Source organism: Sapajus apella, unplaced genomic scaffold (genome assembly GCF_009761245.1).
Source record: "Sapajus apella isolate SASKATOON/1434 unplaced genomic scaffold, GSC_monkey_1.0 scaffold20, whole genome shotgun sequence".
Classification (NCBI taxonomy): Eukaryota; Metazoa; Chordata; class Mammalia; order Primates; family Cebidae; genus Sapajus; species Sapajus apella.
In genome coordinates this window covers 25,216,483-25,244,307 of record NW_022436960.1, presented here as the reverse complement: position 1 = coordinate 25,244,307, position 27,825 = coordinate 25,216,483, and the positions used below count along the sequence as shown (strand labels likewise).

At 43.2% G+C, this 27,825-nt stretch overlaps 1 protein-coding gene across 1 annotated transcript in view; it reads right to left on the bottom strand.

The window, feature by feature from the left end:
* Positions 1 to 6,340: 6,340 nt before the first annotated feature.
* ALKBH1 (alkB homolog 1, histone H2A dioxygenase) overlaps positions 6,341 to 27,825 on the bottom strand; it is a 33,531-nt gene continuing 12,046 nt past the window's right edge. The window contains exons 4-6 of the mRNA XM_032287733.1: positions 14,876 to 14,966; positions 9,354 to 9,547; positions 6,341 to 8,151 (exon numbers count right to left, since the gene is read on the bottom strand). Of these exons, the coding sequence (XP_032143624.1) occupies positions 7,722 to 8,151; positions 9,354 to 9,547; positions 14,876 to 14,966 (715 nt within the window). The 3' untranslated portion in view covers positions 6,341 to 7,721. The remainder of the gene's footprint in view (positions 8,152 to 9,353; positions 9,548 to 14,875; positions 14,967 to 27,825) is intronic.

The window sequence follows — 27,825 nt, the reverse complement described above, 5'->3', positions numbered from 1 at the left end:
CACAAAATTTATAAAGGAAGACAGAGCTATGGCTGCATGTTGGGGATGCTGAAGAAGCACGTGGACCCCAGCAGCCTTCTACATGGTGTGGGCCTGTTTAAGAGGGTCTGCCCTTATAGAGCACTCTAAATTCCCTGGAGTGTTCTGTGCTGTCTGGAGATGTTTTTGGAATCTACCTGATGGGCCGAGGTGTCGTAGGAAACGGTATGAGGGAGTGTGGGTTTCTAGGATGACAGGAGGGTGCAGGGAACGGGCTTTGCATCTTGCAGAGGGATTTCTGCCAGATGTGAGTGTGTGCGCATGGCCGGGGCTGCTGACAGGGTGCTGTATGTGCCTGAGTGTGGATGTGACCAAACTCAGGGATATGCTGCTGTTAAATGAAGCGAGGCATTGCCATGGCAACACAAGTCTCTGCTCCCAGCCAGATGCCAAGCCCTTAAATTATATTTTTCTGGCAGAAAGCACCTCAATTGCCTCTGGTCTCCAAAGCGATGGGACCATGGGGGCACCAGATGCCTTACCCTTGTCTCCAACCTTTTGACAAAGCCCAAGAGGTGATAAGCAGGGGAGATGGCACGGGGGCACAGGTGGGTTTTGTTTGTTGGGGGTGGGGTGGGGTGGGGCCTCGGAGGAGCGTCTGGTGAAGGGGGCTGGAGAGAGCCACCAATATACTCCACGTTTATCATCTCCTTGTCCAGTGACCTAGCACCTATTCCAGAAGGAAAATGTACAGTAATGCCAATAGAGAGGCCAGTCATTTCTTCCACTAAATATTTCCTTTCCATCCATCCGTCGTTCTTTGGCTTTGAAGCGTTAAGTCTTCTGTACCATCAGGGCCACAGGTAACTGATTTGGGGTAGACAACTGATCCAAAAAATGCCAAGCTGATTTTTTTCCAACAATCTGGATTTGGGTCATCTATATGCAAGTAACCTGGAAAACTGGGGGCTGAAGGTGCCATCTGAGGGGAGCCCTGTGCAAGTAAAATTAATAAAGAGGGATGGAATAAGAAGAAAGCAGAAAGGCAGAAAAAAACTAAGACTGAGAGGGAGGGAGAGTGGGGGAGACGGGAATATGGCAGATGCTGTGGGTCCTGATGTTTTTCCCAATTCCCAGTGAGGCTTGGCTGCACTTCCTGTCCTTGGTTGTTTTTTGTATTTGGTAGGTTTATGTCTTGTAGTGGAATGATCCCTGATCAAGGCACTATGAGTATTTGGGTTAGGTTAGGCTGGTGATGCGAGCAATGCCTTTTGGAGCCACATCCCCACTCAGAATAAACAGTGAATTCCTAGAAAAAAGTCTTCTTGGATATGCACAAATGCTTAAAATGATGCTGTCTCCCTTCTCCAGCCAATTATTTGCAAAGGACTTCTGTGATATATAATGTCACATTAAGAGTATGACAAAATGTTCTTCATGCAACAATATTTAATTGAGCAGCTACTACGTACCAAAAACAATTCTAGGTGGTAGGGAAATAGCCCAGAAAGAGACAGAAAAAAAAAAAAAAAGAAAAATGCCTGCCCTTCTTTGGAGGACACAAATAATGAGTGATAAAAAGATATAATAGGCCGGGCGCGGTGGCTCACGCCTATAATCCCAGCACTTTGGGAGGCCGAGTCGGGTGGATCACGAGGTCGAGAGATCGAGACCATCCTGGTCAACATGGTGAAACCCCGCCTCTACTAAAACTACAAAAAATTAGCTGGCATGGTGGCGCGTGCCTGTAATCCCAGCTACTCAGGAGGTTGAGGCAGGAGAATTGCCTGAGCACAGGAGGCAGAGGTTGCGGTGAGCCGAGATCGCACCATTGCACTCCAGCCTGGGTAACAAGAGTGAAACTCCGTCTCAAAAAAAAAAAAAAAAAAAAAAAAAAAGATATAATAGCAGATAGTGCTAAGGGCAATGAACAAAATAAATGATTTTTATCATGTGAGTCATACGGAATCATAAAATATTAAGGCTGAAAGGTCTTCAAAATTTTCCAAATGCTCTTATTCCCACAAGACCAATGAAACAACAGAGAAGACAACAAACAGCCTTTAGGCAAATAGGAGGGTGAGGCTAAGCCTAGCTCCTTTGTCTGCTTTTATGTCACTTCCTACAGGAAGGCTGTCGTTGCCATTTCTGGGTTAAATGCCCCTCCCACTGCACCTTGTGCTTGGCCCATGGCAGCATACTTTTATGGCAACCCTGTTTACGTAGGTGTTTTCTCCACTCATAGAAGGACCTGAGGGCAGAAACGATGCCCGTCACATTCACCCAGCACAGCGACTCACTTCATAGACGCTCACTAGTTGCTGGTTGGATAACAAGGGCTTGCTACCTGACAACAGCAATACTGATGTTTATTTCACGCCCTTAGGCAGCTCTTACACTATGTGACCTTCCAAAGGCAGGAAGAGTTGGTTAATAACACAGACGTAGGATCACTGTCTTCAAACCCAGAGAAAAATCTTCCAGAACCAGATATACAGTTTGTTCACTCTTTTCCTGTGGTTGAGCTCGGAGCCCTTCTGCCGAGCACCTGTTAAAAATGAAGATGCAAAGCCTGCAGGTCCAGTATCCAGTGGCTCTCAGGAAGTGCTTGATTATTGTGGATGAGAGCAGACAGAAGCAGAAGCCACTGGTGGCCATGTGTGTAGGCCTACGCTCACACTGGGGGACAGGACAATTAATACCTAACAAGAATAGGGAATACACAGCGTACATGTGCACAAACACCCCTCAGTGTGCCAAGAACAGCAGAGATTCCACCACTCCTCCCTTTGCCATCACCACAGAGATAACAGAAATAATACACTGTAGGGTCCTGTGGCTGTCAATGCTATCTGCCCAGCTATGTCCCTAGAAGAATACAGTAATCTTTTTCAGAGGAGGACTATAGCCCTCACAAGTGGTTCAGCCTTCTGGTTGACTGTCTGCTGCCTTAGCAACCAAAGCCTCTTATTTTCATGGGGGTTTCTGATCACAGCAATGTACCTGAGTTTAGGATATACAAAAATAAGGGGTGGCTTCTCTCTCTTTTCTTTTTTTTGGAGATGGAGTCTTGCTCTTGTTGCCCAGGCTGGAGTGCAATGGCACGATCTTGGCTCACTGCAACCTTTGCCACCCAGGTTGAAGGGATTCTCCTGCCTCAGCCTCCCGAGTAGCTGGGATTACAGGTGTCCGCCACCACACCCGGCTTTTTTTTTTTTTTTTTGAGACAGAGTCTTATTCCCTCACCAGGCGCCAGGCTGGATGCCGTGGCGCAATCTAGGCTCATTGCAACCTCCGCCTCCTGGGCTCAAGCAATTCTCCTGCCTCAGCCTCCTGAGTAGCTGGGACTACAGGCGTGCACCACCATGCCCAGCTAACTTTTGTATTTTTTTTTAGTAGAAATGGGGTTTTACCATGTTGGTCAGACTGATCTGGAACTCCTGACCTCGTGATCCACCTGCCTTGGCCTCCCAAAGTGCTGGGTTTACAGGTGTGAGCCACTGCACCCGATTTTGTATTTTTAGAGACTGGGTTTCGCCATGTTGGCCAGGCTGGTCTTGAACTCCTGACCTTGTGATCTGTCTGCCTCGGCCTCCCAAAGTGCAGGGATTACAGGCGTGAGCCACCGCGCCCAATTTTGTATTTTTAGTAGAGACTGGGTTTCACCATGTTGGCCAGGCTGGTCTCAAACTCGTGACCTCCGGTGATCCACCCACCTTAGCCTCCTAAAGTGCTGAAATTACAGGCATGAGCCACCGCAGCCAGCCGTTTTGTTTTTAGAGACAGGTTTTTGCTGTTGCCCAGGCTGAAGTGCAGTAGCACAAGTGGAATTCGCCGTAACCTTGAACTTCTGGGCTCAAGTGATCCTCCTGTCTGAGCCTCCCAAAGCGCTGGGATTACAGGCATGAGCCACTGCGCCTGGCCACTCTTGACAGTTGATATACATCCTAGATCATATCTAACATTTTTCTTCCTTTAGCATAAAATAATAAGGCCTGGCACAGTAAGTAGCTCATGCCCATAATCCCAGCATGTTGGGAGGCTGAGGCAGGCGGACTGCTTGGTCCAGGAGTTGAGACTAGCCTGGGTTCACCGCAACCTCTGCCACCCGGATTTAAGCGACTCTCCTGCCTCAGCCTTTCGAGTAGCTGGGATTACAGGTGCCCACCACCATGATCAGCTCATTTTTTATTTTTAGTAGAGATGGGGCAATGTAGCAAAACCCCGTCTCTACAAAAAAAATTCAAAAATTAGGGTGTGGTGGTGAATGCCTGTAGTCCCAGATACTCAGGAGGCTTAGGTGGGAAGATTGCTTGTGCTCGGGAGGCAGAGGTTGCAGTGAGCCATGATCACGCCACTGTACTCCAGCCTGGGTGACTGAGCGACACTGTCTCAAAAAAAAAAAAAAAAAAAAAAAAGGAAAAAAAAAGGGCCAGGTGTGGGATGGCATACGCCTGTAATTCCGGCACTTTGGTCTGCCAAGGCTGGAGGATCCCTTGAGCCCAAGGGTCCAAGACCGGCCTGGGCAACATTGAAATACCGTCTCTACAAAATATTTAAAAATCAGCCAGCAATGGTGGTACTCAGCTATAGTCCCAGCTATTCATGAGGCTGAAGTGGGAGGATTGTTTGAGCCCAGGAGGTCAAGACTGCAGTGAGCTGTGATTGTGCCACTGTACCACATCCTGGGTGACAGTGAGACCCTGTCTTAAGAGGGGTGGGGAAGAAAAATCTTTCCTTTGGTCCCATTTCTCGGCTTCAGGTTCTTTTCTAGGTGCCCACAGCCTTTTTCCGTAAAGGTATAGATTGTGTCTTTTAGGCTCTGTAGGCTATACATCTCTGTCGCAACTACTCAGCTCCACTATTACAGCATGAAAAGAGTCTCAGATATCGAAATCAACTAATGCAGCTGTGTTCCAAAAAAATTCATGGGCATCGAAATTTAAATTTTATGATTTTCATGTGACACAAAATATCCTTTTGATTTCTCCACAATACAGAAATGTAAAAACTATTCTTAGCCCATGGGCAGTAAAATGGGAGGTGGGTGATAGTTTGCTGACCTCTACCTTAGAAAATGTATTTTAGACAATCAAACCTAGGTGATCATGCTCATGTAAAAGCAGGAAAAAAAAAAAGCCAATTTTTCCTTTTTACTAGATTACATAATTTTCTGTTTACTGCCAGGGACTGTAAGTAGATTTGCATTATAGACATCTTCAACTCTATGTGCCTCATAAAAATAAATACAAATTGGCCGGGCGCGGTGGCTCAAGTCTGTAATCCCAGCACTTTGGGAGGCTGAGGCGGGTGGATCACGAGGTCAAGAGATCGAGACCATCTTGGTCAACATGGTGAAACCCCGTCTCTACTAAAAATACAAAAAATTAGCTGGGCATGGTGGCGCGTGCCTGTAATCCCAGCTACTCAGGAGGCTGAGGCAGGAGAATTGCCTGAACCCAGGAGGCGGAGGTTGCGGTGAGCCGAGATCGCGCCATTGCACTCCAGCCTGGGTAACATGAGTGAAACTCCGTCTCAATAAATAAATAAATAAATACATACATACAAATTTGAATAGAGACAGAGAAAGTGGGGAGGGCTGGAGGGAGGACAGAGATGGGGTGAGGTAGAGAGCAAGAATATGTTCACCATCTCAGGAGCAGGAATCTGCTATTCTTTTGGCTGGCCTGTTTCTACCTGTTTCTCATAGCATAAACATCTGACTTCATGGAGTGTGAATCTACAATTTGGGTATGTGTTTTTTGTACAACATGGTTGCTATAAACAAACCAATGCCTTTGTCTGACACACAACTTAAAAAAAAAAAAAAAAAAGAAAGAATAATCTGTCTTAATGCCAGACTGTCTCTGTTGGATTTACTAAATGACATTATGTTGGTTTCTGATAGGTCACATTTAACATACATTGTGGAAAATTTAAGCTTAACAGTGGTAATCTTACCCAGTGGTATTTTTTAATTATAGAAAGATTTCCTATTATGTATTAATTTTAGAACCTAGGCCAGATGTGATGGCTCACACCTGTAATCCCAGCACTTTGGGAGGCTGAGGAGGGCAGATCACCTGAGGTTGGGAGTTCAAGACCAGCCTGACCAACATGGTGAAACCCTGTCTCTACTAAAAATACAAAATTAACTGGGCCTGGTGGCTCATGCCTGTAATCCCAGCTACTTGGGAGGCTAAGGCAGGAGAATCACTTGAATCCAGGAGATGGAGGCTGCAATGAGCTGAGATTGTGCCATTGCACTCCAGCCTGGGCAAAAAGAGTAAAACTCCATCTCAAAAACAAAACAAAACAACCAACAAAAACCAACAAAAAAACCTAGCTTACACATAAGAGATAAATCTGTATTAATTTTTATTTCTTAAAAAACCCTGCCACTACCATATGAACTCAATATTCAATGCCAGTAATTTTACAAAGGGGCAGAACAGGACAGAACAGACATGTAAATTTAATAACAAGCACTGCAAACAGTAGGTACATTTATGGCAAGTGGCTTCCAGCCAGCCCTCCACACAAGCAAGTTAGGATGTTAAGAACTCATAATAAAACAATTTTGGCATATCATGTTTCTAGAAAGGGGCACTTAGTTCTCTTTTAAATGCCAATATCCCTTTAGGAAGATGCTAGTCAACAGTATCTTCATTTTATAAATGAGAAAACCAAGGTCCAGAGAAATGTAAAGTAACCTGGCCCACAACATAGTGAATCAAATTGTTGAAAACCTGGTGTTTCCATTTTCCAAGCCGTCTGCCCTCAGACAAGACAGCAGTGACTGGAATATCAAGAAATGTTCTCTCTCCTGTGAGACTGCCACAGAGAATACTTGGGGCAGATCAGGATGGTGTAGGGCTGACACAGCTAGACGGCTTCCATAGCATGAACAATACAGCAAAGAAAAACAGGAAGAAAACCTTAATCCCAGATAGACTAAACCTCAAAGACCGATATAGATCTTTAATTTAAAATCAAGTGAGTTTACTCATGGAGAAAACAGTAACAAAAGGCCCTTGGGACTTTTTTATTCCAACAATTAAAATTGCATTAAAAAGACAACAGGGAGTTTGGAGACCGAAATGACAAGTGGAAAAACTAAATTCCTCTTTCCCTGGGTTCACATATATTTTTTAGGCAGGAGAGATAGTTGTGATTAGCTTCTTTTCTAAGAGACAAGATTTTCCAGTTCCATTGTTTTCAAGCGTAAAGGATTCTTCTGTGAGAGCCAGAGAAGATCAAAGAGATCAAAGAATTTGATGACTGAGGGAGTTAGGAAGATGACACTAATATGGTTCACGGAACCACAATTTTACCATAAATTACCAGATGCAGTGGAGGAAGAGGTGCTATATTTCCCATTAATAAAATCTGAGGTATCTAAAGACTCTGTAGACACAGAAACTCACTTCTACCTCCCTCAATGGAAATGGGAGAGGCTGAGAAGGCTGCTGTGGAAGAACATATCTCCTTGGACTGATTTCTCAACGTACATTAGAGGCAACATGTAACTAGGATCAGACCATGTCAAACACTTCTCTGAGCAAAGTGGCTAATGCATTTACTTCTGCACGGGTTCCAGGGCAACAGTGTGATCAACGATGAGTTCTTCCCTCTCTCTGTTTTTGGCTTGCCTGGGTGCTGAAGTTCATGGCAATACATAATAATAACATGGTCATTTACGGTAAGCAGGTGCCTGAGTAAAAGGATGGGATCTCCAAGTCTCAGCTGTCAGGGTTTATCCTGGCCCGTTTTACTTGGGTGTGCTGGTCATCCAGATGGCAGAAGCTTCCTGTAGTGATGTCTCTTTTTTTATCCTCAATGGGTTCTAAAGGGAAATTCTGGTCTGTGGCCAGCACCTGTCGAACAGTCATGTTAACACGAGCAGTCTTCAAGTAGCTGGCACACACCTGCCAGTCCTCCACAGAACAGGGCTCTATCATGGAATCTCTGGGGAGCACAGCAGGCAGAGGTGCCTCTAGGCAGTGAGGCAGGCCTTCCCCCTCTGGATTTGGAAGGACACGAGGGACGGCGTGGTTCAACAGGCGGCTGAAACCCGACATTATCATGATGTCACCACTGTGCATAAACATGGCCGTGGGGGCCTCATCCCTTTGGAGACCACCCAGGAGAAAGATGGCAGACTGTCCAAAGCTACAAAAAATAAGTAAAAACAACACAACACACAACAGTAAGTTTTGTTTATTAACCATGACTGGGAAAGTTACTGCCAACTGTATTATTTTCTAATTTCAGATTGACATTTATTGCTCCCAAATCCTCCTTTTTAAACAGTGCTAAGATCCTTCTCTTCTGGCTTGTGTCTATGAGTGACCAACTCATGTCCTTCTACCTATACTTATGACAGCCCACAGAACTGCTGCAAAATAAAATTTGATGCAGTTAAATAAGCAAATGGAGAACTCAGCTTTAACATTATCCATTTAAGTTTTATTCATTTTTTTTTTTTTAGATCATCTTACTCCGTTACTCAGGCTACAGTGCAGTGGTGCGATCTTGGCTCACTGCAACCTGTCTCCTGGGTTCATGCGTTAGCCTCCAGATTAACTGGGATTATAGGTGTGCGCCATCATGCCTGATTAATTTTTGTATTTTAGTAAAGATGGGGTTTAACCATGTTGGCCAGGCTAATTTCGAACTCCTGACCTCAAGTGATCCACCTGCCTCAGCCTCCAAAAGTGCTAGGATTACAGGCATGAGCTATTGATGCATCTTTGAGTCTTTCAATAAAACCATGAGTTCTTTACTATGTTTATCATTCCTCATTATGAAGCAATTAATAAAAGGCACTTTGCTGAGATACAGGTACAAAACTTGGCACAAATTTATTTATTTATTTATTTTAAAAGATGGGGTTTCACCATGATGGCCAGGCTGGTCTTGAACTCCTGACCTCTGGTGATCCACCCACCTCGGCCTCCCAAAGTGCTAGGATTACAGGCGTGAGCCACCGCGCCTGGCCACTTGGCACAAATTTACTTTTAGGGAGACAAGGAGAGTAAACTACTCAGGCTTTTGTGCTTTGCTCTCTGTTTTGCTCTTCTATTCCAACGGAATAAGCAAAGCACTTTTTCCAAAGGCAAAGCATTTTGCTTTTCTGGCCTTCCACTTGTCTATCCCACAAAGCACTGACAATACTTCTCATGATAAAAGGTAGGCTCCATCTGTCTTAAACGGAAACAGTAACTATAATTTCTTAAAATTCCCAGAAGTGAAAGATTTAGTCTAACCATTTTTTTTAAAAGTTAAATATCTGTATTTATTTTAGGTTAAAATGCCTTAGAAAAAAGAATTACACGATAAAAAGTAATCCCAAATCCCCGGAACGAACTCACCTGAATGACAGCAAGGGTTTGGAGTGATCTAGCTCCGATCTGTCTACGTGGATGCCCAGTGTGGAGTCCAGGTGGTAGTAATTGAGGATCCCCGCTTCGGCTCGGAAACCCTGAAAGCCACAGGCAGCGGCTACTTGCTCTGAGAGGAAAGCCAGGTCAGAAGGGAAAGGTGTGTAATGATCTGCTGAGTATTTCTTTGGTAAATGTAGAGAGAATAAAAAAAATACACAATGATCTCAGGAATATAGGAAACTGTGGCATAAGATTAATTATCACTTAAAAATAATCGAACATATTAACACAGCATTATCGATCCACCTTTTGTTTTTGATGGAATTTCACTCTTGTCCCCCAGGCTGGAGCGCAATGGTAAGATCTTGGCTCACCACAACCTCCACCTCCTGGGTTCAGGAGATTCTCCTGCCTCAGCCTCCTGAGTAGCTGAGATTATAGCCATGCACCACCACGCCCAGCTACTTTTTTGTATTTTTAGTAGAGATGGGGTTTCACCATGTTGGCCAGGCTGGTCTTGAACTCCTTACCTCAGGTGATCTGCCTACCTCAGCCTCCCAAAGTGTTGGGATTATAGGCATGAGCCACAGAGCCTGGCTCATTTTTTTTTTTTTTTTTTTAAAGACAGGGTCTCATTCTGTTGCCCAGTGTCACGATCAAGGCTCACTGTAGCCTAGACCTCCGGGGCTCAAGTGATCCTCCTAACTCAGTTCTCAAGTAGGTAGGCAGGACCACAGATGCATGCCACCATGCCTGGCTAAATTTTTTTTTTTTGGCAGAGAGGTCTTAATATGTTGCCTAGACTGGTCTCAAACGATCCTCCTGCCTCAGTCTCCCAAAGCATTGTGATTACAGATGTGAGCCACCATGCCTGGCCTATCCATCCATTCTTGAGGTATCCAATTATTTAATAATAAATCATTCAAAAACCCAAGCACCTGTAACAGGCAATGTGCTATATACTGTATTGAGACTATACATGAAGCAATTACTCCACCCCCCTCTAGTTAGAATACTTTAACTGTAAACAAGATAGTTCTGTTAGGGTAAAAAGGCAACTCAAAATTGTCACTGCCACGAGGTGCCCAAGAAAACACAATGACTAAATATAATGTAGGCTGGGCATGGTGGCTCACGCCTGTAATCCAAGCACTTTGAAGGCCAAGGCGGGCGGATCACCTAAGCTCGGGAGTTCAAGACCAGCCTGACCAACATGGTGAAACCCCGTCTTTGTAAAAAAAAAAAATAAATAAAAATTAAAAAAAAAAAAAAATATATATATATATATATATATATATATATATATATATAATGTAGTATGGTAAGATGATCCTGGATATTAGAAAATTAGATATTAAAAAAATAGTTTAAAACTAAGGAAATCTAAATGACATACAATGCTATTATTATAGTAATATATTACTTTGGTTAACTACTTGAGACAAAGGTACCATACAAGGTAAGATGTAAATAATGGGAGGAGGGCATGGGATTTCTCTGTAGTATCTTCGCAACTTTTCTGCAAATCTAAAACTATCCTAAACTAAAAAGTTAATTTATAAAAAGGCAACTCAAATAGTGTAGCCAGTTTTGGACTCTCAGCTTGCAACACAGTTTAGTGCCAATTTGACTGGTCAATCTGATGGGATGACATGTTCAAAACCTCAGAATCAGGCTGGGCGCGGTGGCTCACACCTGCAATCCTAAAACTTTAGGAGGCTGAAGCAGGCGACGGATCATCTGAAGTCAGGAGTTCAAGACCAGCCTGACCAACATGGAGAAACGCTGTCTCTACTAAAAACACAAAATTAGCCAGGCATGGTGGTGCATGCCTGTAATCCCAGCTACTTGGGAGGCTGACAGGAGAAACGTTTAAACCTGGGAGGCGGAGGTTTTGGTGAGCTGAGATTGCACCACTGCACTCCAGCCTGGGCAACAAGAGCAAAACTCCATCACAAAAAAAAAAAAAAAAAAAAAAAAAAAAAAAATCAGAATTAGCTCTCGCTTATTAGCATGGCCAAAGCAGGCCTTTAAATTAGAAGTGATTTCTTGAACTTACTTCCCTGAATTGCCTCTGTTTTTAACACCTAAGGATCTCCTGACCTCAAGTGATTTACACCGCTCAGCCTCCCAAAGTGCTGGGATTACAGGTGTGAGCCATTATGCCTGACCTGGCCATAATACTCTCTATAAAGTTTTTCTGCATGAGTGACATGGCTACAGTTATGATTAAGACTTTCACTTACAGTTTCTTATGCAAATGAGTCTGAGGGCTATTTGGGCTACGTGTACCTCATAGACTCTTCTTTTGTCTTGATGCTCCTCTGCTCTCACTTCTTTTTTTTTTTGAGACAGAGTCTCACTGTTGCTCAGGCTGGAGTGCACTGGCATGATCTCAGTTCACTGCAACCTCTGCCTCCCTGGTTCAAGCGATTCTCCTGCCTCAGCCTCCTGAGTAGCTGGGACTACAGGTGCACGCCACCACGCCTGGCTAATTTTTGCATTTTTAGTAGAGATGGGGTTTTCCCATATTGGCCAGGCTGGTCTTGAACTCCTGACCTTGTGATCCGCCTGCCTTGGCCTCCCAAAGTGCTGGGATTACAGGCATGAGACACTGCACTCGGCCATGCTCTCACTTCTTTCTTTGCTAAATTAACCTCAAATCTGATCAGAAAATCCACTTTTGTATCATATCTCCAGTAGCGTCTGAATGTATTCTAGCTGGAGCAGCAGAGTCACAGGTCTGGACAGAAAGTATTTGCTTTGGTCAGAAGTGACCTTTAGCTTCAGGTGTTAAGGAAGACTTTTGATGAATGGCCTGGTCTCTTTGGTTGGAACTTTTCTGTTTTTTATTTTTTTCTCCTTTCACTGAACTGCAAATAAGAGTTCTTATTTAATTTCTGAAAACTCAAAGTGTGGTTAGAGAACCTTAAGGTTTTCTCTATCATTTTAAGCTTTAGTCCTTCAGATAATCAACCAGTCAGGGCTATCATTCTAGCTCCAGACAGCCTTTGCTATAAAGAAATAATCACCCTTTTGGGGTTTCAACCCTGTCCAAACTGTCTCTGCATTACTCACTACTATTCTTTTAAAATTCTCATTGGCTTTTCTCTGACTACTCACTGAGAGTTTTTGGTAATTTTTTCCCCTATTTTTTTTTTAATTATTTTTATTTTTTTAAAAGGACGGGGTTTCACCATGTTGGCCAGGATGGTCTTGATCTCTTGACCTTGTGATCTGCCCGCCTTAGCCTCCCAAAGTGCTGGGATTACAGGCCTGAGCCACCGCGCCTGGCCACTCCCTCTTTTTCTTAGTCAATGAGGTAAACTTTGAGGTCTTTGGAAATAACAATATCAACAATAAAAATATTATCACCAAAAAAAAAAAAAAGCTAACATTTATTGTGCTAATGCATTTAACTGCTTAGAATAGTCAGGCACCACTGAAATCACTTTACAGGCACTGATCACACTGAATTTTCACAACTGCCTTATGAGGTAGGCACTACCATTTCTGGAGGAAAGATTCCAACCCAGGCTATCTAATCCAAAGAATATCACACGGCATTTCCCCAACACAAATATCTAGTTTCCGACTGACTCTGTATCGCTGAAAATAAGAATTATATCACATATATTTTTAAAGCAAATCTGTTATTATTTGGAGCAGTTAAAATAGCTGTTAATAAGTTGGGTTGGCTGAAACAGCGGAGCTTTTTAGAAGTAACTGGTTAGTGGGAGGCTGAGGTGTGAGGATCACCTGAGTCTGGGGCGGATGAGGCTACAGTGATTGCGCCACTGCACTCCAGCCTAGGTGACAGTATAAGACCATTACAAAAAAAAAAAAAAAAGAAAAAGAAAGAAAGAAAGACAAAGACAAGTAACTGGTTAGCAGGCAAAGAAAATTATCTATACCAATATGTTTTATTCATTTTATTCTTAGAATCAGTATATCCACTTGGTGGCAAATGTCTAGTTGAGACAAGAGGCACTGCACTACTAGTGACAAAGCATTTTTAAAGCATAGAGGGCAGGAAAGAAGAAATTGAAATTGTATCTCAAGAAAACATGAAACTGTCAACTGCATGAAATTCTTTCCCACCCCCTTCCTTCCCAGACATTATATAGCAGGCAAAGGTATCCATATTTCTTTTTTTTTTTTGGAGACAGGGTCTTGCTCTGTCACCCCGTTGGACTGTAGTGGTGGGATCCTGGCTCACTGTAATCTCCGCCTCCCAGGCTCAAGTGATCCTCCTTCCCCAGCCTCCTGAGGAGCTGGAACCACAGGTGTGCACCACCACACCTGGCTAATTTTTCTATTTTTTATAGAGATGGGGTTTTACTATGATGCCCCAGGCTGGTCTGAAATTCCTGAGCTCAAGTGATCTTAGTGCCTTGGCCTCCCAAAGTGCTGGGGATTAAGGGTGTGAGCCATTGAGTGTGATCAATACCCAGATATTAAAAGTTCTTCTGTGAGTTGATAAATTAGAAGGATTGAAATATATGGAGGTTTTTTTTACTCTAGGCAGATATTATGTAGAAAAATAAATGCTCGGTTGGGCACAGTGGCTCACGCCTATAATCCTAGCACTTTGGGAGGCCAAGACGGGTCGATCATGAGGTCAGGAATCTGAGACCAGCCTGGCCAATATGGTGAAATCTCGTCTCTACTAAATATAAAAATTAGTTGGGCGTGGTAGTGCGTGCCTATAGTCCTAGCTACTTGGGAGGCTGAGGCAGGAGAATTGCTGGAACCCGGGAGGCAGAGGTTGCAGTGAGCTGAGGTTGGGCCATTGCACTCCAGTCTGGGCAACAGTGTGAGACTCCGTCTCAAAAAAGAAAAATAAATGCTCCTGAATGTGGCTTTTGTTGCATAACAAAATTAAAAAGAAAAGAAAGAAAGAAAAATATATGCTCAATAAACTCTCACCAATAATGGAAATAAAGATGGTAAAACTGCTCTTGAAAACAGTTTAATATTCCTGGAACCTACTGTGAGAAAGCACTGGTAACTTCTGATATAATAAAATTCACTCTCTTGATATACCTGGAGAGAGGCTTTTTTTTTTTTTTTCTTTTTTGAGACAAAGTCTTGCTCTGTCACCCAGGCTGGAGTGCAGTGGTGCGATCTTGGCTTACTGCAACCTTCACCTCCTGGGCCCAAGTAATCCTCCCACCTCAGCCTCTTGAGTAGCTGGGACTGCAGGCGTGCACCAGCAGGCCTGGTAAACTTTCTATTTTTTGTAGAGACGGGGTTGCGCCATGTTGCCCAGGCTGTTCTCAAACTCCTGACCTTAAGTGATCCACCCACCTTGGCCTCCCAAAGTGCTGGGATTATAGGCATGAGCTATGGCCCCTGGCTCAATAGAGATTTTTTAAGGAAATAAAATAAATGGATCATCCCACAAATACATAATCTTGACACCTTAAGCGTGGCCAGGAAGAAGTACAATTATATGGGCTAAAGAAGCCTATAAACAGAAAATCAAACAATTAAGAAAATCTGAATACCTTACTGTCCCAGTTATAATGGTAGCCTAGGGTCACCCAACGCAGTTTCTCCAGTAAACTTCGGGGTCTTCGCTTGTTCGCTTCTTTAAACCTGCAAAGATTGGTGACAAAAGAGGATTTATTCATGTCAAATGGCAGCAATAGCCATTTGTGTGGACTCTGGAGTTAAATTTAGTATTACACGGTATAAGCTGTTAGCCAAGACTAGTAGGAGAAATTAGAAGAGATAAATGAGTAGACCACAAATACTTTAACAGAGAAAAACATGCTAGCACTTCTAATTTATAATCTTTTGTTCTAAATCCTCTGCTGAATGGGGTCAACTTTAAATCACAAGCCTCCAGCATCTCAATAACAATAAAATAAGAATGACAACAATGACAATAGAAATGTCTTTACCTGTCCATGGGAAATGGGACCAAGAGCACTATGGGCAATCAAAAATATGACTCACAGAACATTTTCAGTTTGGTTTATTAAAAGTAGGGTATAATTAATCACAATTATTTCTATGTCTATACTGATGGTGGCTTCCCAGAATTGGAGGTTGGGAAAAAGTTTAGCAAAATATAGTATCTGGTACAATAAAAAGTAACTGGTTTAACACGACGTCTTTAACTCTGTATAATGTAGCCTACATAATTGAGACTAACAATTAAGGTACCATTGTAATTGATTTGGTTTCTAACATACCCTTGTTCAAATCACAGGAGGTTTCTATAAAACTGAGAGGTGCCCTTTCTGCAATTATATCTTGTCTGATCAAATCTATGTGATTCACTACTCTTTTTCTAAAGAGGAAGCTTGTTTGTTTGGCTCTTCTCTAAATATCTAAAAACACAAGAATGGTGGGCCTAATGACTCAGTTCATTTTTCTCTATGTTATTTACATCATTGACCAGTCAAAAAAATTTTTGGCCAAAAACTACAGCTGTTTAAAAAAGAAAAAATCGGGCCGGGCGCGGTGGCTCAAGCCTGTAATCCCAGAACTTTGGGAGGCCAAGGCGGGTGGATCACGAGGTCAAGAGATCAAGACCATCCTGGTCAACACAGTGAAACCCCGTCTCTACTAAAAATACAAAAAAATTAGCTGGGCATGGTGGCGCGTGCCTGTAATCCCAGCTACTCAGGAGGCTGAGGCAGGAGAATTGCCTGAACCCAGGAGGCGGAGGTTGCGGTGAGCCGAGATCACGCCATTGCACTCCAGCCTGGGTAACAAGAGCGAAACTCTGTCCCAAAAAAAAAAAAAAAAACAAAAAAAGAAAAAATCAGAGTTCTTTAAGGAGTTATATTGTGACAGGAAATGACAAACAGAAGAATGAAAAGTCTATGTAGAAATAAGAGGGAAACTGAAAACAGTATGAAGTCTAGTACTAAAGTAAACAGCAGACTTCTGAGGGGCATGAGAATTAAGAAAAAGGAGAGTTCAAAGTCAGTTGTTGAATCAGTGGAGGCTTCTTGGCAGAGTCGGGAGTTGAGCATGGCACTGAAGAATGAGCAGCATTTAAACAGGGAGTGATGCAGTAGGCAATATGGGCACACAACACAAGCAAAAGCAAAGGATTTATTGAGGCCCGCACTGTTAAGTGGCACTCATCTTGATGTTTGACAACGAGTTTACAGAACAGATGCTATCTGTCCTCACAGAGTTTACATTCTAAGAAGGACTTTATGACACATACATACATCAAGACCAGCAGATAAAAAGGAATGAACAAACACAGATTTATTTAGGACAGGTGTGCAGAAGAGACATAGCAGACTTGACTGATGGTCTGCTTACAAAGATGGTCCTTGGCAAGGTTCACACAATTCTCTGGAACTGTTAAGAATGGCTTACTGCACCTAAATTGTTTGTACAAACAATATGGTTTATGGCCAGCACCTGTTTTGCTTCTGGGTTTGTGATTTTGGCACGTGTCAGCCAGAGGCTGCCTACACGACAAGCTCCTAGTAAAAACCCGGGCACTGAGCTTCTTTGGTAGACATTTCACAGATTTTGTCACAACCCACTGTCATATCCTGTGTGACTTTGTTGGGAGAGGACTTTTGGAGGCATGCACCTGGTTTTCCCTGAACTTTGCTCCATGCGCCTTTTCCCTTTGCTGATCTTGCCTTGTATGCTTTCACTGAGACAAATCTCATCTCTGAGTACAACCATACGCTGAGTCCTGTGAGTCCTGAGAATCATCAAATTTGGGTGTGGTTTTGGGGACTCCCTGACACAACAGGAGACCAAAAACTAGTAATTTAGGAAAAAATATATGTACGGCTTGGCTACTGCAACTACAGTAACTGATTTAAACAATTACAATATGGATAACAACCATATATTATTTAGTATTTGTGCATAAAAACTAAATAACGGAAAAAAAAATGTAGATCACAACTTGAGGTCTACCAACGTTTATTCAGCTAATGGTACAAATGAAAGAACTCCCTGATGTTCTCCTCTAGAGAACATGTTCTATTTTAGTAGCCTGAGACAGAAAAATAAGCATGACTCATGTGGACTTTGCGGTTAATGGAAATATAAATGTAGTTCCAGAGTTATATAAGCACCCTATAGAGGTGATCCATTCTATTTTTCTTTCCAAGATATTACTTTGTAGCCAATTCCTTATTTTAAGGCAATCTCTAGGATACAAGAAAATGCTGTTGAAGAAAAGGATGATGATGATCTTACGGATATTGAAGCTATGTGTTCTTGAGGAGGGGGAAAAAGAAAGTGAGTAGAAGTGGCAGTAAAAGATGGAAGAAGTTGGTCATCTAAGACTGGAATCCAGAACTCAAAATAGATGGTACCCTGAGTATCTAAATGGCAGAATCTTTTAATTGAAACAAAGAACAAAAATATAGAGATGTGGTCTCAGTATGTTGCCCAGGATGGTCTTAAACTCCTTGGCTCAAGCAATCCTCCTGCCTTGGCCTCCCAGAGTGCTAAGTTTATAGGTATGAGCCACCTGCACTCAGCTGCAGGGTCTTTTTTTTTTTTTTTTAAACAGATCAGAGAACACCTATTATGCTATGAATCCATAGGGAATAGGGCCCAGCAGCTCGGCCTCCTTCCTGTTGGATCTCACAAAGTATGCTTCTCTGGGTGGAGCAGGCTGGCGCTTCTGCTGAATGCAGGTACCTTTCTCTTTGGCATCTTTCTTTTTCTGATCATTTTCCTTCACACATTTTAGGAAGCTGTCTCGGCTCTTCGAGTGCTTAATGTGCTCAATATGCACATTAATTCTCTTGCTCTTATTTGTTTACAACAATGCCAACAGCATGCTGGAGAACACTGTAGAACTTTCCAGTTTTGCCATGGTAACATTTGTGGGACAATCTTTTTTGAACAGTACCCATTTCCATTATGTCCACAATATCATCCTCCGTTTTTTTTCTTTGAGATGGAGTCTTGCTCTGTCACCCAGGCTGGAGTGCAGTGGTGCAATCTCGGCTCACTGGAGCCTCCAGTTCCCGGGTTCCAGCAAGTCTCCTGCTTCAGCCTCCCAAGTAGCTGGGATTACAGGTACATGCCACCACGCCCAGCTAATTTTTGTATTTTTAGTAGAGACAGGGTTTCACCATGTTGGCCAGGCTGGTTTTGAACTCCTGACCTCAGGTGATCCGACCGTCTCGGCCTCCCGCAGTGCTCGGATTACAGGCATAAACTACCATGCCCAGTTGACAATATCATCTTTCTTATAGATACGCATATACATGGCCAAAGGAACAACCCCATGTTTTCTAAAAGGCCTAGAGAATATCTATTAGATACCTCTCCTCTTTCCCTCTGTGTTTGTCATTTTGGCAAATTACTGGAAGACGGCAGTCCCATTTGCCATTACTGGAAGATAGCAAATTACTATATAGGCGGTTCTATAGAGTCCTAAGAGCTCTACAGAAAGCCTTTACAGAATCTGTCTGTATCCCACTTAATTTTTACTCAGTGTTTCTCAAACTTTAATGTACATCAGAATCATCTAGAAGGCATGCTGAAACTCACATGGCTAGGTCCGAGCCTACAAATTCTTATTCAGTAGCCCTGGAGTGGGGCTTAAGTACTGCATTTCTTTCTTTTTTTTTTTTTTTTAAAGATGGGGTTTCACCACGTTGGTCAGGCTGGTCTTGAACTCCCGACCTCAGGTGATCTGCCCGCCTTGGCCTCCAAAGTGCTTGGATTACAGGCATGAGCCACCACACCCGGCCAAGAACTGCATTTCTAATAAGTTCCCAAATGACACTTATGCTGCTGGTCCAAGAACTACACTTTGAAAACCACTATTCTAAACTAAAAAACTAAACACAGTATCTTCCATCTCCTTCAGTTCAGTAACAGATTCTTTTCTTTTCTTTCTTTCTTTTTTTTTTGAGACGGAGTTTTTCTCTTGTTGCCCAAGCTGGAATGCAATGGGGCGATCTCAGCTTACTGCAACCTCCGCCTCCTGGGTTCAAGCAATTCTCCTGCCTCAGCCTCCCGAGGAGCTGGGACTATAGGTGCACACCACCATGCCCAGCTAATTTTTGTGTTTTTAGTAGAGACGGGGTTTCACCTTGTTGACCAGGATGGTCTCGATCTCTTGACCTCGTGATCCACCCGCCTGGGCCTCCCAAAGTGCTGGGATTATAGGCGTGAGCCACCACGCCCAGCTAATTTCGTATTTTTAGTAGAGATGGGGTTTCACCATGTTGGCCAGGCTGGTTTCGAACTCTTGACCTCAGGTTATCCACCCCACCTTGGCCTCCGCACAGTCATAGCTTGCTGCAGGCTTAAGCAATCCTTCCCACCTCAGCCTCCTGAGTAGCTAGAACTACAGGTGTGGTTTTCTAGTAAAGACAGGGTTTCACCATGTTGGCCAGGCTGGTCTTGAACTCCTGACTTTAAGTGATCTGCCCACCTCAGCCTCCCAAAGTGCTGGGATTACAGGCATGAGCCACTGCACCCAGTGAGAGATGTTATGTTGGCTTCTTAGAAAAGGAACTAAATTAGGGGCCAGGCGCAGTGGCTGACACCTGTAAACCCAGCACTTTGGGAGGCGAATTTTTAATTTTTTTGTAGAGACAGGGTCTCCCTATGTTGCTCAGGCTGGTCTTGAACTTCTAGCTTCAATCAATCTTTCTGTGTTGGCTTCCCAAAGTATCAAGATTACAGACATAAGCCACTGTGCCCAGCCTCATTTTATGAAGAATCCCTACTATTATATCAATATTAGACTGATCTGAAACAATGAACATAACACTAATGCAGCTTTGGAACTAATTCAAAAGATGATAATATTTTAGACATCTGATTTGGCCCCAACAAACTACTTTTCCACCAAAAGATTTAGTCTAATATTCAAGAACAGAGGATACATTATAATTAACACAGGTTTATATAATCATTAACAATAAAAATTATCGAAATTATAGTGAGAGTATGAACAGAATCATCCTGTAATATACCTTTTTTAGTTTAGTTCCACTTTTTTTTGAAACAGAGTGTTGCTGTCGCCCAGGCTGGAGTGCAATGGCACGATCTCAGCTCACTGCAGCCTCCGCCTCCTGGGTACAAGCAATTCTCCTGGCTCAGCTTCCTGAGTAGCTGGGATTATAGGCATGCCACCAAACCCAGCTAATTTTTGTATTTTTAGTAGTGATGAGGTTTCACCATGTTTATCAGGCTGGTCTCAAACTCCTGACCTCATTACCTGCCAGCCTTAGCCTCCCAAAGTGCTGGGATTACAGGCGTGAGCCAACGTGCCTGACCTACACTAAATTCTTAACTGTGCTTTTTACAACCACTGTATTTTCAGTCCATTTCCTCCACTACCACAAGAGTCACTTTTCTAAAGTGAAAAACGTGTTATTAGTCTTGATAAATATCCGCTGTTAACAGGACAAAGTTCACACACTTATATGGCATGCAAGACTATTTATATTCTCGTTCCAACTAACCTTTCTAGTGTCATCTCCGAGCATTTCCCACAAGGTATGTTATTCTCCCATTTTTCATGGCTGTGCCTCTGACTACAGTTTTCTCTACTGAAATGCTCTGCTCCACTCTCAGCCTAGCACATTCTTCCAATTTGTTTTTTCATACACAGTTTACACTCACTTCTTCTGAGAAGTCTTCCTCCCAGCCATTTCCTATATTGTACCCCCAAAGCACCTTGCAACTTCTGTCCCAGTGTACATGTTTTGGTACAGCAAATGCCTGATTTAAGTACCTCGATTCCTCCTTTAACAGTCCTTCCCTCAAAGACAGGGAATGGGCTTTTATTCTTCTTCATAGCTATCCCGGCATCAAATATTTTCTAAGACACAAATGTACATTATTTATTAAATCAGTGAAAATAAGAAGAAAAGCTTATATAGTCTTAGATCCTTCTCAAATTTAGCGTTCTTTATTGGACTAATAAAGAGGGAATATCAACTTAATTGAAATAATATTTACTGAGCACCTTCTAATATATACAAAGAACTGTGCTAGGAATCAAGGCTACAAAATTTTCAAAATGGGAGAGGAAGGCAATGGGAAGAGATAAGACTAGATGACTCGAATCACTACAATAAATGCTATGCTAGGATAACAAATAGTCTTAAAGAAGTAGAAGGAAAACAAGGTTAATTCTGCTTCCGCAATGAGGCTATCAGCAAAAAAAAGCTTTCACATACATAAAAACAGATAAAGAGTATTTCATAAGCTAATTTATGGGAAAAATAAAGCTAAGTTGTTATTTGGCAACTATGTTACACTGAATAATAATAAAAATCAGGCAAAAAAATTTAAAAAACAAAAAATAGAGCTGGGTGTGGTGGCTCATGAGGTCATGAGTTCGAGACCAGCCTGACAAATGAAACCCCGTCTCTACTAAAAGAAACCCTGTTTCTACTAAAAATACAAAATTAGCTGGGTGTGGTGATGCATGCCTATAATTCCAGCTACGTGGGAGGCTGAGGCAGGAGAATAGTTTGAACCCAGGAGGGGGAGGTTGCGATGAGGCGAGATCATGCCATTGCAATCCAGCCTGGGCAAGAAGAGCAAAACTCTGTCTCAAAAAAAAAAAGCAAGAAAAAAAAAAAACCCCAATAAATAAATAAATAAGACAGAAAATTGTAGTTCCAGCTATTCAGGAGGCTGAGTTGGGAGAACTTGCTGAAGTCCAGGAGTTTGAGGCAGCCTGGGCAATATAGCAAGATGCCATCTCTAAAAAAAAGTAGCAACAAACAAACTAAAGCAAGAAGATAAAGTATGAGGGGAAGCAGGGGATCCTTGTTGTTTGAATAAGAGATATCTAAGATAGTATCACAACAGAGACTTAAAGGAAGCAAGACACTGCTTATCTAAGGGAAGAGTTCCTAGGTAGAAGAACAGCCTGTACAAAAAATATCTGAGCATGCCTAATGTGTTTAAGGATAGCACTGGAGGCCAACGTGGCAGAGAAGAACAAATGAAAAGGAAATGAGGTAGGAATGGTAGGAAATTCGAGGAGCGAGGTAGCTGGGGGCCAGATCATCTCGACCTTACAGGCCATGGTAAGGATTCTGGATTTTTTTCTAAATGTGATGATCTTATATAACAAAGAATTTGACTGGTCTTTGTTCCTGGCTCCTGCCAGGGAGCTTCTAAATCCTTGAAATTTTCTGAGTAACAGAAGTGTCACTGTTAATCAAGGTGGGTCCATGGAACCACACCTGAGTTTATGCTAAGAAGGGAAACTGGTTAGGAGGCTACCGCAGTGCTCTAAATAAGAAATGATGGCAGCTTAGACCATCGCAGTTGTGATGGAGATGATGAGAAACAGCTGAATTTATTCTGGCTTTGAAGTCTAGGATATATGCTAGAGGACTGCAATAAAAGTTGTTTTTTTTTTTGTGAGATTGAGTCTCGCCCGGTTGCCTGGGCTGGAGTGCAGTGGCACTGATATCAGCTCACTGCAACCTCCACCTCCTGGGCTCAAGTGATTCTCCTGCCTCAGCCTCCTGAGTAGCTGGGATTACAGGCACGTGCCACCACGCCTGGCTAATTTTTGTACTTTAGTAGAGACGGGGTTTCACCACGTTGGTCAGGCCGGTCTGGAACTCCTGATCTCGTGATGTGTCCATGTTGGCCTCCCAAAGTGCTGGAATTACAGGTGTGAACCACTACACCCTGCCTTAAAAGTTTTTTTTTTTTTGGGACGGAGTTTCGCTCTTGTTACCCAGGCTGGAGTGCAATGGCGCGATCTCGGCTCACCGCAACCTCCGCCTCCTGGGTTCAGGCAATTCTCCTGCCTCAGCCTTCTGAGTAGCTGGGATTACAGGCACACACCACCATGCCCAGCTAATTTTTTTTTTTTGTATTTTTAGTGGAGACGGGGTTTCACCATGTTGACCAGGATGGTCTCGATCTCTTGACCTCGTGATCCACCCGCCTCGGCCTCCCAAAGTGCTGGGATTACAGGCTTGAGCCACCGCGCCCGGCTTTAAAAGTTTTTTAATGCTTGCACAGTGGCTGCATTCTATATCTGGGATATGTCATGTTAGATTTATCTGGTCTCCTCCTGATGAAAAAGGCTGTTTTACTTTTTTTTTTTTCTCTGTTATAAACAATGTCACAATGAAGATGTTTGCACGTAAGTCTTTGTACACTTGTACAAGAATCTCTAGCTACACTATTCACTTTGAAGAAAACATAGAATTAACGTACCCTAATTTTGTCAACAGGGTCCTGTTTTTGCTTAAGTTCAAGTATGTCTCCTTCATTTCCTACTTAAAAGTTTTCCGCCGGGCGCGGTGGCTCAAGCCAATAATCCCAGCACTTTGGGAGGCCGAGGCGGGTGGATCACGAGGTCAAGAGATCGAAACCATCCTGGTCAACATGGTGAAACCCCATCTCTACCAAAAATACAAAAAAAAAAAAATTAGCTGGGCATGGTGGTGCGTGCCTGTAATCCCAGCTACTCAGGAGGCTGAGGCAAGAGAATTGCCTGAACCCAGGAGGCGGAGGTTGCGGTGAGCCGAGATCGCGCCATTGCACTCCAGCCTGGGTAACATGAGTGAAACTCCGTCTCAAAAAAAAAAAAAAGTTTTTCTTCTCTGATCACAGAATTCTAGACAATTAAAATCAAAAGGATCTTAGAGGTCCTCTAGTTCAGTGTTTCTCAATGTCAGAGGATATTATGACACCCAATCAGAATCTCCAGGGGAACTTTTCTGAACAACAGACTCCCTTTCTGAGAGACTCTGGGAAAGTTGGGAGAGCTGCCATATACTATCCACATGACCCTGACTGACCATGATTCAATTACCTTGAATGGCTTATCCAGTCCAATGCCTTCATTTCCCACATGAGAAAACTGAAGCACCCATCACACAGTGACAGAATGAAAACTTGGCCTTAATCGATTTTCAATGCTGCTAGCACAATATCTGAGCATATCAATTTCTTCAAACCTCTGACAACATAAGGTATGACCATCACATTTTTTATTTTTGCTAATTTATTAGACAAAAAAAAGGTATCTCACCATTGTTTACAGGATGATTTATTACAGAGATTCATCTGAGCTATCTTAGAAGACAGCTGGGATTTCTGCAGAGTCATATATCAGAAGGAAAAAAATCAATTACTTGAAAATACAGGCTGGCTTAATAGCAGTAGGTTCTCTTGGACTAATTTCACTCAACCACGGTCTTTCTTTTCCTGGCTCTCAGTTCTGAAGAAGACATTACTAAAAGCTATGGACAGGGTTTTCCTCACTGCTCCTGTCTATACCATAACCTACAGACCAAGGTTTAAAGAAAAACCACTGAATTTTACTTCTCCTTTCCTCTTGAGAAAATCTGCTATTTCCTCTGTTAGAATCAGCATGACAGTTTTTAAAAACTACACCATTAAGGCCACTTAACACCAAATAGGACCCAAAGTTGGTAAAATGGTGTTAACTGGCACTTTTTTTTTTTTTTTTTTGAGACAGAGTTTCACTCTTGTTACCCAGGCTGGAGTGCAATGGCGCGATCTCGGCTCACCGCAACCTCCGCCTCCCGGGTTCAGGCAATTCTCCTGCCTCAGCCTCCCAAGCAGCTGGGACTACAGGCACGTGCCACCATGCCCAGCTAATTTTTTGTATTTTTAGTAGAGACGGGGTTTCACCATGTTGACCAGGATGGTCTCGATCTCTTGACCTCGTGATCCACCCGCCTCGGCCTCCCAAAGTGCTGGGATTACAGGCTTGAGCCACCGCGCCCAGCCCCACACTTTTAAGGAATTCTCACAAATTATCTTGTTTAATCCTCATACTATTCAATAAAGAAAAGACTGTTATGAAACATAGAAATGTGAAGAAACTTGCTCAAGGTTACACAGCTATTATGTGGTAGAGCTGTGATTTGAACACAGGCAGTCTGACTCCAGAATTGGTGCTCTACATTAGTGGTCTTCAACCTTTTTGGTACCAGGGACCAGTTTCATGGAAGACAATTTGTCCATGGATGGAGGAGGGACAGGGATGGGGGGCGGTTTGGGGATGAAACTGTTCCACCTCAGATCATCAGGCATTAGATTCTCATAAGGAGTGAGCAACCTAGATCCCTTGCACATACAGTTCACAACAGGGTTTGCGCTCCTATGAGAATCTAATGCTGCTGATCTGATAGGAGGCGAAACTCAGGTGGTAATGGTCACCTGTCTAGGTATGTGGCCTGGTGGTTGGGGATCCCTGCTCTACATCACTAAACCCTTTACCATCTGGCCCAAATCCACCTCTCCTGCTTCATGTTTTACCAATTCTGCCTACCCATGGCTTCCAGGAATCATTTTCTACAATCTACCTCCAACCTAGCTACTTAAATGACCATTCACATTATATCTTATAATGTCTATCCCTACATCTACCAAATCGTATTTATTTATTTTAATGTTATTATTTATTTATTTTTGAGATGGAGTCTCACTCTGTCACCCAGGCTGGAGTGCAGTGGCATGATTTTGGCTCACTGCAGCCTCCATCTCCCGGGTTCAAGCAATTCTCTTGCCTCAGCCTCCTGAGTAGCTGGGATTATAGGTGCGCACCATCATGCCTGGCTAATTTTTGTATTTTTAGTAGAGACGGGGTTTCTCCATGTTGGTCAGGCTGGTCTCAAATTCCTGACCTCGTGATCCACCCACCTTGGCCTCCCAAAGTGCTAGGATTATAGGCATGAGCCACTGCGCCCGGTCTATTTAAATTTTTTTTTGAGACAGTCTCTGCTCAGCCTGTCAAGTGGCTAGGACCACAGGTGCATACCACCCTGCCCAGCTAATTAAAAAAAATTTTTTTTTTGTAGAGATGGGGTCTTGCTATGCTGCCCAGACTGGTCACTCCAGGCCTCAAATGATCTTCCCACCCTGGCCTCCCAAAGTGTTGAGATTACAGGCATGACCCACCAAGCCCAGTTCTAAATTATGTCTAATTATCTGTTTGTTTTTGTCCTCAGCTAAAGTACAAACCTCTTGAAGACAGAAATTGTTTCTTATCTGCCTCTGAATCTCTAACATTCAAGCACAGTGTCTGACACATAGCAGAAACTCAATAAATATCTATTGAAAAAACATAAGAAAGTACACATCCTGGGCCGGGCGCGGTGGCTCAAGCCTGTAATCCCTGCACTTTGGGAGGCCGAGGCGGGTGGATCACGAGGTCAAGAGATCGAGACCATCCTGGTCAACATGGTGAAACCCCGTCTCTACTAAAAATACAAAAAAATTAGCTGGGCATGGTGGTGTGTGCCTGTAATCCCAGCTACTCAGGAGGCTGAGGCAGGAGAATTGCCTGAACCCAGGAGGCGGAGGTTGCGGTGAGCCGAGATTGCGCCATTGCACTCCAGCCTGGGTAACAAGAGCGAAACTCCGTCTCAAAAAAAAAAACAAAAAAAAAAAAAAAAAAAAAAAAAAGAAAGTACACATCCTGTGCTCCTGTCTTACAGGACAATTTATTCTGTCTCATCTTTGCTCAGGCTGCTTTCTCTACTCAGTAGAGCCTTCTTACTTTTCTGACTGGCAACTCCCTACTCATTTTTGAGGATCAGTTCGAATGGACAGTGATGAGAAGAGGATAACCCAATTAAAAAATGATTTTTTTCAGGCCAGGCTTGGTGGCTTTTAAGACAGAGTCTCGCTCTGCTGCCCAGGCTGGAGTGCAATGGCATGATTTCGGCTTAGTGCAACCACCACCTCCTGGATTAGTAGTCTGTAGTCCCAGCACTTTGGGGGGCTGAGGTGGGAGAATCACTTGAGCTCAGGAGTTCAAAAGCTGCCTAGTGGACATGGTGAAACCCTGTTTCTATTAAAAATATAAAAATTAGCAGGGCTTGGTGGCAGATGCCTGTAATCCCAGCAACTTGGGAGACTGAGGCAGGAGAACTGCCTTAACCCAGGAGGCAGAGGTTACGGTGAGCCGAGATCATGCCACTGCCCCCCAGCCGGGGGGAAAGAGTGAAACCCTGTTTAAAAAAAAAAAAAAAAAAAAAAAAAAAAAAAGTCATTTTTTTCTCTTTGACACTTCTACCCTGCCTGGAATAATTATTTCCTCCTCTATGCTCCCACAGTATTTTTCTTTTCTTTTTTTTTTTTTTTGAGACGGAGTTTCGCTCTTGTTACCCAGGCTGGAGTGCAATGGCGCGATCTCGGCTCACCGCAACCTCTGCCTCCTGGGTTCAGGCAATTCTCCTGCCTCAGCCTCCTGAGTCGCTGGGATTACAGGCACGCGCCACCATGCCCAGGTAATTTTTTGTATTTTTAGTAGAGACGGGGTTTCATTGTGTTGACCAGGATGGTCTCGATCTCTTGACCTCGTGATCCACCCGCCTCGGCCTCCCAAAGTGCTGGGATTACAGGCGTGAGCCACCGCGCCCGGCCTCCCACAGTATTTTTCTAAACCCCATAATAACACTTTCTGAGCTCTACAATAATTATTTCCACAAATAATGCATTCTTGCCAGTCGTTGAGGGCAAGGAG